This window comes from Arvicola amphibius, chromosome 10, assembly GCF_903992535.2.
Source record: "Arvicola amphibius chromosome 10, mArvAmp1.2, whole genome shotgun sequence".
Taxonomy (NCBI): Eukaryota; Metazoa; Chordata; class Mammalia; order Rodentia; family Cricetidae; genus Arvicola; species Arvicola amphibius.
The window spans coordinates 32983931-32996609 of NC_052056.1; the positions used below are offsets into that span (position 1 = coordinate 32983931).

At 37.9% G+C, this 12679-nt stretch overlaps 1 protein-coding gene across 1 annotated transcript in view; it reads right to left on the minus strand.

The window, feature by feature from the left end:
- Positions 1–12679, minus strand: part of Pros1 (protein S) — a 69203-nt gene that overhangs the window by 30628 nt on the left and 25896 nt on the right. Inside the window, exons 3-6 of the mRNA XM_038345363.1 lie at positions 10872–10896; positions 1586–1672; positions 270–392; positions 43–174 (exon numbers count right to left, since the gene is read on the minus strand). Coding sequence (XP_038201291.1) covers positions 43–174; positions 270–392; positions 1586–1672; positions 10872–10896 — 367 coding nt within the window. The remainder of the gene's footprint in view (positions 1–42; positions 175–269; positions 393–1585; positions 1673–10871; positions 10897–12679) is intronic.

The window sequence follows — 12679 nt, forward strand, 5'->3', positions numbered from 1 at the left end:
TCCAACACTGAATGCATTTTTATTCCACGTCTGTGTTCTTACCTTTGCAGTCCTTTTTATTAGAAAGCATTGCAAAGCCACTTCTGCAAGAGCAGTGGTAACTTCCGGGAGTGTTGTCGCAAATCTGGCTGCAGCCTCCATTTACATTTAAGGGATCTTTACATTCATTTACATCTATAATGGGAAAATAAAGTATTTTTTAATGAAATACCACCTTCAGAGAATCAGTCATGTGGAAAAGCCAGGGGGCAAGGCTTTTTCATACAAACCAAATTGACACTTGTCTCCCTGCCATCCTGGTTTACAGATGCACGTGAAAGCTGCCTGGCCATCTTTGCAGCTCAGAAACCCATCTTCGTTGCACGGCAAGGGATCACATTGGTCTGGGATGGCTGAAGGAAACAGACTTCCATTTAATTTTGACCTCAGGCAAGAAAAGAGAATAGCAGGAATGGAAAAGTACAATTGCATGCCTATAACCAATAAGACTAAAATGCTTTCTTTCAAACAGTACGGCCTTGGGATGCAGTTCAGTTGGTAGAGTGATTGACTACCTAGCCTTGGCCAAGCCCTGCGTTTGATCCCCAACACTGCATACACCTGATGGGGTGGCTCATGCCTGCAATCCCAGAGCTCAGAAAGTGGAGAAAGGGTGGTCATGAGTTCAAGGTCATCTTTGCATATATAGTCAGTTCAAGGCCAGACTGTGCTATATAAGACAGTAATTGGATAAATAAAAAAGAAAAGAAAAAGTGAGACAGGCCTCACTATGGAGTCCTGGCTATCTTGGAACTCACTCGAACTCACAGAAAAGTCAGGCTCCCACGTGCAAGGATTAATGGCAGGTGCCACCAAGACTGGCAAATACTTCTCTTGACTTTATTCTTATAACAATTCCATGAGGAGGACAGACCAAGCAAACTATTCTCTGTGAGACAACAATATAATTTGGCAATTCCAACTTGGATTATGTTGGAGTTTTTAAAAGAGACCTTCCTGCCTTAAATAAGAAGTCCTATTAAAATCTATGAAATAATGGTTTTCAAACACTGGAGAAGGAGTTGCAGGAAAATGTGGTGCCTTAATGAAAGGTAACGAGCACACCAATCATACAGTGGTCACCGTGGGCCCTGTATAGACTTCAGAGAATAAAGGCTATTTTGATACAGATATTTTCATATTTTTATCTCTGATGCCCAAATGATAAGAAACAAGCATGGCTTTCTTCTGACAATTAGTAAACTCTAACCTTTTGTCATACTGAGCATACACAGCTCTAACCAAAATAAACATGCTGAAGTTACATTTCTGACAGCATTAACCTGAAGCTTACTATCACTGACCACCCCTCGACTGAAATGTTGGGTGAAAATTCATTTTATGCAAAACAGATACATTTACAACTGAAAAAATATGCTCTTATGTGCAGTTCGAAAAGTACATCACTGTTTGGCATAGCCTCCTTCAAGGGTTCGCTTACTTAATTTAAACATGAGTTTACATAGACACAGTGTATTTTACTTCCCAAGTCTTACGTGTTTTGTAAATATTTTTGTAAATATTTTGTTTGCAAAAGGTAGTTTACCATTGACGCAGCTCCTGAGATCAGGGTAGGCATTAGTTGACTGCCGCGCAGCACTGAAGGCGCCAGCGCGGAAGGTGCCCAGGCAACCTGTGAGAAAGAAAAGTTGCAACAGCGTCACCGCAGCGTTGATCCGAACTACCAGTAGAAACTGTCCTAAAGCCGGGGTATTTTTGTTCTGATGGCGTCACAGGAGTTAGTACTCAATGTGCCACCCCAAAATTTCCATCTCCCCCTTTTTTTTCCGGTCAAAGTTCAATAGAACTCAGTTAAGCTGAAGACGCTTATGAACTCTGCATAGCACGGCATTCTTTAACAGGCATTGTTAACAAGATGACCAAAGCAAGCTTCAACAGCATGTTTATCTATTCTTTTGAGTAACAGTATTTTATCTAAAATATACTTTGGTGACTAATGAATAGTGATATATATATATATATATATATATATATATATATGATTGACAGAAGTAAACAAAACACATATTCACCATATTATCAAAGCGACATTGATAAGATGAGGAACATATTTATATGTATTTTAAAGATATTTATTTAATATGTGTGTGCATGCACACGTGTATGCATACTATGACACATGGAGAGCAGAGGACAACTTTTTGGGAATCAATACTCTCTTCCTTGTTTGTGAAGATCTCTTGTTATTTCTGTCCATGTACTCACTCCTGAGCATCTAGCCAGTTCCCCCATCTCAGCCTCCCATCTCCCTGCTGAGTGCTGGGATTGCTGTACATCTGGCTTTTTTTTTTTTACATGGGTTCTGGGCATTGCACTCGGGTCATCTTTTGTCTGCTCATCTGTGGGAGAGAGAGAAAGTGAGAGAGAGAGAGAGAGAGAGAGAGAGAGAGAGAGAGAGAGAGAGAGAGAGAGAGAGAGAGAGAGAGAGAGAGAGAGATCTTTTTCTGATTGGAGAACCCCAGATAGATGACCAGGTGACTGGGTGACAATAACCTACAGTTGCCCGGAATGTTCTTCATTTATTCTCTCCTCTTGAGGTAAGGGATTACTGCTATTCAGGCTGAATCAAAAGATTTTTTTCCTCTTCTTGAATGATGGTATTTTTCTGTTGTACATACTTTTAGGGCTTCTCAGCAAAACACTCTGGTGCAATTGAATAACTTAGTTCTTGACCATTTTTCAACAACATCTGAAACTAATTTCTTATTAGTATTGATATAATCTGCTACAAGCTAATTCATTTTTTCACTATGTAAACAACCCATCTCAACATTTATCTCATTTGTATCATGGTTTATTTCAGTTCAGTTTTGTGATATAGGATACTGAAACCTACACCATTTCGGCTCTCAGGAAAAACTGAGAATAAAGTCTACTTATCAACATTTTCACCTTTTACTTTTATTTAAAAGATTCTGTTTGACATGTTCACCTTTTAGTACTCTGAGGTTCAAACTTTTCATGGCATAGTTTGTCTTTAAAACCCCATTGCAGCCTGTTCTAATTCAGTTTTGCTAATTCAGTTGTTCTAAGTTGTCTTATTTAAATACATTTTTGTTAATTGTTTAAGAATTTCATATAATATATTGTGAGTATGTTCACCTCAAATTCACCGTCAGTCCACCCAAGATCCACTCCATCTCTCTGTCTCATCAATGTCAAGTCCTAGTTTTCTGTCTGTGAGTGACCCATGAGATTGACCTCTTCTATGTTAGCATGTCTATTGATACCTTATTTTTTCAGGTCTATTGATACTTTATTTTTTTATAGCTAAGGTATTATGTATGAAATTTCTCTAGCTTCCATTGATTCTACCCATAAATTCCATGCTGTAGGGCCAGAGGCTCCTTCTCCTAGATGCCATCAACTGCCCATAGCGTCTCAGCTAGGGAGGCTGACAAACCCGCCCGACTTCATATTAGAATGATGACTGGCTTGGTCTTGTGCAGGTATCACAGCTGCTGTGAGGACATGAGAGCCTCTGTTCTGTCATGTGCAGGCGACACTGCTTTGGTCCAGTCCTACCCTACCTCTGACTCTACCCATCTCCTCATCTCCTCTTTGGGCATGGACCTTGAATCTCAGAGAAGAGATGTGATTTAAAAAAAAAAAATCCCGTTTGTGCCTGGGTCTCCACTGACACTTATTCTCTGCATTTTGAGCAGTTGCGTTTCTTCATAACTCACCATTCAGTACATAAAGACACCTCTCTAAGTCTGAGAGCTACAAGAAACGATGGGTACAGACATGAATTTTAGGGCAGTTTGACACTATGTCCATTTAGCAAAATAATAGTAGAGACTGTGAGTGCCCCAACCATGGGCTCCCCAACAGATTCTCAATACTAGGCACATGGTTCCTCCTGTGAGACAAGCACTCTGACTCTTTGACAGAGACTTTCAGAAGTCACATAGGAAGACCAGAGCATGACTGGACAGAACTTTCAACTTGGAACCCTCCAGCAGCCAATGTTCATTTTTTATCAGGTCCCTTGAGCACCACAGAGACTGCCGCCTTTGTATCTTCTTCCTGTTTGCACTTCCAGAGGCAGCTTTGTGGTTTGGAGCTTCCACCCTGCAGTCCATGGCCTGCTTCGGTTTACTTTCCACACCTCAGACAGTTCTTTTTCTGAAAGAAGCTTTTGCTTCTTAACATTTGTTCATTCCGCTTTGCCTGCCAGAGCTTAGGTCTGTGTGGACTATCGAACATTTGGCTTCTCTTTTTTTCTATCTGAAAACTAACCCTGTTCCAAAATTCACTCAGATTTCTGTAAGTCGTCTCCAGTGCAATTATTCAATAGCAATTCCAACTTTTTAGCCTTTCCTCCATGAGGTTTTGACAACTGCTGAGGGAATGAAATCTCTGACATCACCTGGAATGCCCAATACTAGCTCTCTGTCTTACGCTAACACGTGAATCTTTCAGCCCCGACTGATGTGAGGAACATCATTCCATAGTGGAGCCATCTGACCTTCCCTTATTTCACATGGCGGAACATCTTTTATTGGAAGGCCATTGGAATTTCTTAGAGGCGGTTTCATTTTGACTTATGGCAAGTTCTCCAACCGCAGTGACAGGGGACCCAGAAGACACTGCCTTCATTTGACTCCCGCTGTGCTGTCTTGATAGAATACATTTGCAGATTGGTTTGGAAGTTTTTGTCACTGTTCTGTTTGTTGTGAGCTTTTCTTTTTCCTGAAGACACCAGGTTTTTGTACTATGCAGAAAGCCTTACAATAAAGCACAAATCTGTATTATGCTTTGAACAAGAATGGATGGATGTAATTGTGCCAAGAACGCTCTGGTACCTGGGGGAATCACTGCTGTCACTAGGCAGTCTAGCTACCATCTAGATACTGAGATGTTGGATGGAAAGAAATTCTTCCCTGAGATGTTACAAGGTGAGCCTTAGATAACTTTTCTTTTTGTATTTATTTTTTAATTTTTAAGGCTTATTTTTTTAAGTGATGTGTATGTATCTATGTAGGGGAATGTGTGGGGTCATAGGTATCAGATTCACCTAGAACCTGAACTGAACTCAAGTCCTCCACAAGAGCACTAGATTCTCTTAACCACTGAGCCATCTCTCCAGTCCTCTCTCTATTCCCCCAAGAACTACAGTTTTGCTTTGTGTGATCCTCCTGCCTCAGCCTTGTGAATGCTAAGGGATCCCAGGCATACAACACCACCTTAATTTTCCAGTTCTGAGAAGATAGAAGATACCAAGAGAACCCATCCATCTGCTGTACTGGTTTGTGGATCCCGAAGTTTTCCTTCACTATAGACCTTAAAAGAAAAGAACCGGTTGGGTTTTATTCCCATTCTGCATCAGATATTCCTTTACCTGCACTTTCCTTCCTCACTCATTATCATTAGAAGCTTCCCAGTTAGCTTTTTTGCTGTAGCACATTTCTCTCTCTGAAAAGTTAAAAAATCTAAAAGTTAGTTTGCACTAAATAGAGTCAAGGATAGTAAGATTTGAAAGCTCCTTTCTCCTATCTTTAGATTAAGCTAAGAACCTTAATCTAAAACAAACAAAACAAAACATCTGGGATTAGCAGGGAAATCTACTGTCACATAAATTTATGTTTTGGATTTGTAGCAAAGAAACTTGCAAATGTGCAGACCAGAGCCTGATTGAATCAACATGTATAAGTAAGTCAATAGGAGTCAGTGTTTCTGGTTGCTGCAGGCAACTTCAAGGTCTTCCAGTGTTGCATAGAGACTAACACAATAATATTTGTATAATTCCTTAATATCAGAAAATGGCTGACTCCATTCCTTTTGCTCCTGACTACAAGTCTAATAAAAGCAATGGCTTAAATGACTAGCAAACTAAAAAATAACCCATGATGTAGAAGAAATAAAATTCTTAGGACTTTCATGTTATTAAGAGCTCCAAATGCCGGGCGGTGGTGGCGCATGCCTTTAATCCCAGCACTCGGGAGGCAGAAGCAGGTGGATCTCTGTGAGTTCGAGGCCAGCCTGGTCTACAAGAGCTAGTTCCAGGACAGGCTCTAAAAGAGCTGCAGAGAAACCCTGTCTCAAAAAACCAAAAAAAAAAGAGCTCCAAATAATTGTCATAAAAGAAATGACATATTTTACTTCTCTGTTCATATACTCAACAATTAGTTACCTTGGCAGAATAACAAGCCATCCCTCAAATTACTAGCTTAAATAATAACTATTTGGGATTAGATTTTTGAGTCAGCTCTCTGGGAAGCAATTGGATCACCTAACTAAAGGTCTCTGTGGCATGTGGAGTCAGTCGGAGTGTCTGATTAAAGTAAAAAGACTTTCCAAGATGGGTTTTCACTCAGATATTACAGCTCATGATGTCTGGCACCCCGCCTCTACTAGCGTATAGAGTGATCACATGTCAGGGTATCTTCATGTGAGTGAGTTTCTTTTACCATGGTGGTCTTAAAGCTGACCTTATTCCATGGCAGCTAGCATCCAAGGAGAAATTAGGTGTTGCAAGGCCCTGTAAGAGGTATTGTACCACTGCAACCGTAAACTATGATGAAAGCAATTCCGGAATCCATGCAAAGATGTGTGGATGGGGAAGATAGGATCTACCTGCTGATAACGGAATGGAAAAATGGCAGGGCAGAGTGCATGAGGAGCAGCAGCTACTTCTGTGTCATCTTTGGAAAATGGACTCTATCAAAGATAGATTGAAAGGCTCGTGTGAAGGCTCTCTGTGCAGCAGTTTCTTGTTATTCTTGTGAACTGCAAACATTTTCAAAGCCTGAATTTTGCTTTCATCAATTCTTTTGACTGTTTTCCATTTCACCTACTTTTATTCACGTTTCTACTTCTTGTTATTTGTGGCTTACTCTACTGTACTTCTTGTTTCTGCCTTTGAACACTTTGGACTACATCAAGCCTTATGGCTTGTCTTCTCACCTTAGCTCTTAGTTACTACAAATCTTATCTCTCACCAGATGACACCAGACTTCAGTACACTTTTATTGTTTTAAAAATTTTATTATCATTAGTGTCCAGAGTCCTAATGTTTCTCTAGAGATGATGTGAAAAAATGAAGGAAGAAGTTTGGATTTATTCATCAGTTTGAAAAGACCTGCAGACTAAAGTGTGCTTTTTATCTATCTATCTATCTATCTATCTATCTATCTATCTATCTATCTATCTATCTATCTATCTAGTGTGTATGTGTCTCTCTCTATTCTCTCTCTCTCTCTCTCTCTCTCTCTCTCTCTCTCTCTGTGTGTGTGTGTGTGTGTTTAGAAATTAAACTTAAGGTTTTATGTGTGGAAGATGCATCTGCAACCCTAAAATAATATTCCTAATATTATACTTGGGATCAAAGTTTACCAGTCTCCAGAAAACTTTTTCTCCATGAATAAAGTCATCCAATTTTCCAGGTGCTATTTACTAGTGTCTATATAGATGGTAAACTTATTTATCCTATTTCCTCAGGAAGAAGAGAAGTTATAATGATATTCTGAGAGCATAACTCAGTAGCAGAGTACTACCCAAAACTAGTTCATAAGCATGGTTTTGTAAGTTTACATATAAATACATTTGTATAATAAAGCTACACTTTAATAAATTCTTTGAAAACATTATCTTCTTTTATTTCTTGAAGCAAACTAAATACATCAATTATTTCCATCTATGCAATAAATGTCAGTGAACCCAGAGTATTTCTGTTCCAAATTGGATGTTGTAAGGGCAGCAGATGGCACAGGTAACTGTATCAAGTGCTTTATATGGCCCTGGAATTTTAAGTCTAAACTGTCCAAAAAGCATCTGTGGTCTAATTGCTGAATAACCATCTCTTCTTCTAGAAAGAGCCCAGTATATGTTGTGGATGGATAAACTACTACTATATTTATTGTGAACAGAATTATAAAGTATACTTTTTTTTAACTAAGACTACTGCCCCTAGGCACATCCATTGACTAAACATGGAACTTTGGTAAGGGATTTTCATTTTCTCCTTCAACAATGGACCTCACCGCTTATACATACAAGACAAAATATAAAATTTCAGTCAAAAGCATTTTTGTTCCACCCGATGGTTTAAATAACACCTTACATTAGAAGAAAGATGGACAATAAATCTATTATCAATCTCTTTAGCAATCCAAGAGCTCTGAAGATAGAAAATATGGTGCTATTCTGCATATAAAAAATTAAAACTCTTCAAATGGTTTATTTAAAAAAACACATAAAGCAAACAACAATAAACACAAAAAGCAAAAACGGAAACATAAACTCCAACAAGTTATATTGCCAGCTAACGGTTACTCTGAAACTGGAGCCTACATCTCAGATTCCAGGTTTTGTTTTGTATTTTAGTCTTCTATCATGCTGCCAAGGAATTCAGGGCAAAAGAAGAGAAAGTTGGGTGGATCCAGAAAAGAAAACAAATAGAAGTGACAAAAGGAGTAAAGCTGTGATTTGAGAAACCTCTCCCAAATACATAGTTCTATATAAAGCATTATTTATCTTTATTCAAATAGACTGTGTTCAAAGAATGCATTTTTTAGACTGTTATTCCTGCAAAAAGACACTACTTCATTACATGGCCTTAAGAATTAAGGGTAATATAACCATAAATTTTTAGTAGCTAAGCAGTTTTTCTTTTTAGAATAAAATATTTACATCCTCATCTAAATAAGAGAGGCTGGAATAGGCCTGATGACCTATCCTTTCTCAATAACTTCAGTAATGTAAATCCTTGGCTTTTTGTTTCAGAAAGTGGTGACTCATTATGCACACAAAAATAGATCCTTTCATGGATGAATGCTCCTACCCATTCTCTACTCCGGAAAATGTAAAATCAAAGGGTTTTGTTTTTTTTTTATAAAACCTTGCTGCAATTCCCATCAAATAACACCACCTCCCAGTCACTGCTCATGGTGAACACTTGAAAGAAAATGTTCAACACTGGTGTTAAGAGCTAGAGAAGGAAAGAAAGGACTTGGCCTTACCACCCTGAATGAATCCCATCTCATCTCATCATGGAAGTTAAGAGGGGTCCAGCCTGCTTAAAATGTGAAAGGAAGGAAGAGAAAGGGCAAACAGAAATTGCACATCAGCAGAGAAAAAATGAAGAGAAAGAAAAAGAAATACATTTTAGTAAGTGCTTGGAAACATGCTGAAAATCCATCTATAGGGATGGCAAAAGGACTCAGAAGTTGGGGAACTAAGATCTTCCTATGTTCTACGGGTGATACCATAGAACTGATTGCTGTCTTACAGCTGGTAACAGGATGTACTACAGTGTAGTATAGTAGAGTCAAGTTACCCAAGCTCAGCAGGTGCTTTAAAGATGGGATCCTGACCAGCATGTACACTAAGAGCTATGGAAGAAAAATCAGGCACCTGTTTCTAAAACATGATCTTGTACCCAGTGGTCTTTGATTTTCAACCTAGTAATTATCCAAAAGGATAAGTATAAATCCATAGCATCATTTCAATTCAAGATTCTTAAAGGTTGAAAGTATATATATATATATATATATATATATATATTCATAATATAAGCTCTTTTTTTCTTCTTTTTTTGAGACAGGGTTTCTCTATACCTTTTGGAGCCTGTACATATTAACTCTCTAACTACACTAAAATTCAGAAGAAATGCGTTTAATGACTTAACCATTTAGGAGACTATATTAGCAATAAGAGTTCATTTCTATATTTTTCCAAAGATTTGCTTTTTTATTTCTAGTTGTGTAGAGTTAAGAACAGAGTGAAAATAGGCATAAATAAGGGGTATTCTGTGAGAGAAAAAAAAAGGAAAATGAGCCTGTGTTGCAAACATAGATGATCACATGAGAGACAGATGCACAAATTAGACCCCACTGTGACAGTTTGGAAATAATATTGACATAAAGCACTTATGCATTTTCATTAAGAAAACAAGCTTTGTCACTTTGAAGTAGTATTTAATTGAAGTCATTTGTCTTAGTCATGGTTTCTACTGCTGTGAAGAAGCATCATGACCACTGCAATTCTTATAAAGGACAACATTTCATTGTGGTGGCTTGCTTACAGTTTCCGAGGTTCACTCCATTATCATCATGGTGGGACATGGCTGCATGCAGGCAGACATGGTGATGGAGAGGTAGCTGAGAGTTCCACATCTTGACTCACATGCAACAGGAAGTGATCTGTCTTACTGGGCCTGGCTTGAGCATATATGAGACCTCAAAGCCAGCCTCCTCAGTGACACACTTTCTCCAACAAGATTATACCCACCAACTCCAACAAAGTCACCCTCCTAATAGTGCCACTCCCTTTGGGTGCCAACTTCTTTCCAACCAAAACAACACCTCACCTATGTGCGTATACATGGACTATATTATTGGCAGTCCAGAATCTAAAATGGCATGAATAGAATATTGCTGGAAGTGATGAGATGATGTCACAATAAGGAGTTGTGAATGACTTCTACAAATGACTAGGTGACAATTGTGTACATCAAACTATTTGATGAGCTTAGATATCCTTTATTTCTTGAATTATAGCCCATGAACACATATTTGTGCATAATGTCTGAGTGTCTGAATATAATTAGCCTTAACCTAAAGATACTTTAGAAGAACATGGAAAACCAAAATTTAAAATATAATAAAGTCATTCCAAATTAGTGCATATGACTTTAAATACAAAAGCATCATATCTTCTCAATATTGATAAAACAGTATTAGATAGATATTTGGGCAGAAGGTGAGGTTTGAACATCAATTTGAGGCTTGAACATATCTATCGTTTGAGTGAGGTTTGAGTATATCTTCAATTTCCAAGATTTTATGTTCCAAATACTTAGAACTTACCCAAATATTTTGGATAAAAATAATCCTAGAAAGAAAAGAAAAAATAGATATATTAGCAAACTCAAATTTCACAACAGAGATAAAGATCCACTTCTAGTTTGTTTTTATATCAATATAGGAATGGTCTACATGCTGTGTGCTTTCAAATTTCTAAGTTTTTGTATGAAAATACTTCAAGAATCAATAGCCAATATGTGTGTGTGTGTATAAATACACACACATATATATATGAATATACTACTGAACAATTAGATAATATTTTTAAAGCTTCTAATTTGAGCTGGTTGTACTTAAGGTGATAAATATAACAGTATACACCTTCTTTTATAATCCTTTAATTTTTCATGGTGATTAAACATCCATTTAATATACCTTTTTTTACAGGGTCTCTCTATATCACCTTGGCTACCTTGAAACTCACTATGTAGATCAGGTCCACCTGGAACTCACGGAGATCACCTTCCTCTACCTCCGAATGCTGGGATTAAAGGGATGTGAGACAATAAGGAGCAACAGATGGGGTTCAAATATTGGTGATATGCTGATGACAAGAATATTAGAGGTAAAGAACAGGGGAAAACTGGGAAGAGTGGATGAAGAGTATGAGGGATATGGACAGAAGGTGGGTGGAATCTATCAATAAAACCAATGTCAGTCAAGGGAAAGACACACGATTGTGTTTTCCTCTTCCACCTTACCCCCCTTCCCTCCTGTGTTATGTCTTTCCTTCCTATTACTCTTTAAAGGCTGAGCTCTGAAAACATATCCATGATGCAGAAATATACACTAAAGTTTTTATGGGTGATAGAATCACTCAAAGCAATCTATCAAAACTACTGAGTAGATGTAAGGAGCAAGCAAAATAAAACAGAAGGCTTGATCTTTTTCAAAGGAAGGTGGTATGCTGGGATTTATTATACTGTTCTTTCTCCTTTTTAAAAATTTCTATAAAATGAAGGAATCTATTCATCTATCTAATACATACCATTTTCTTCTGGAAAGTTGTAAAGTGCATGCATATTCCTTTTTAGGATGAAAATGTAAAACATGGAATATATACATAAAATTCTATACTATAAGTATATTGTGTAGGATAGAAAAGTTTGTATTATTATTGTCTGTGTTGGTTAATTTTATGTCAACTTGATACAAGCTAGAATCATCTGAGAGGAGAAAAGCTCAGTTGAGGAAATGTTTCCATAAAATATGGATGTAGGCAGATCTGTAGGGAATGTTCTTAGTGGTTGATGGGGGAGGGTTCAGCCCATTGTAGGTGATGGTACTCTTGGGGCAGTGGGTTCTGTTAGAAACCAAGCTGAGCAAGTCTCCAGCAGCAGGCTACTAAGTAGCATTCTTCCATGCTTCTGCATCAGTTCTTGCCTCCAGGTTCCCATCTGGTTTGAGCTCCTACTTTAACTTTCCTCAATGGACTGTAATCAGAATTGTAAGCCAAAAAAAAGAAGAAAAAAAGAAAAAAAATCTTTTCCTCCCCAAGTTGCTTTTTTTTCTTTTTCTTTTTTTTCCCCCTGAGACAGGGTTTCTCTGTGTAGCTTTGGACCTTGTCCTGGAACTCACCCAAACTCACAGAGATCTACCTGCCTCTGCCTCCCGAGTGCTGAGATTAAAGGCATATACCACCACAGCCTGACCCAGGTTGCTTTTCTTTGATCAAGTTATTTTATCACATTTTTGTCCCAGTTCTAGATAGATTAAAATAATTGGTGTGTATTTGGGGAAATTTTCTTCTTTGAACTTATCTGAACATGTAGGGATAAAAAGAACTACAAGAACAGCCACATAGAACACAA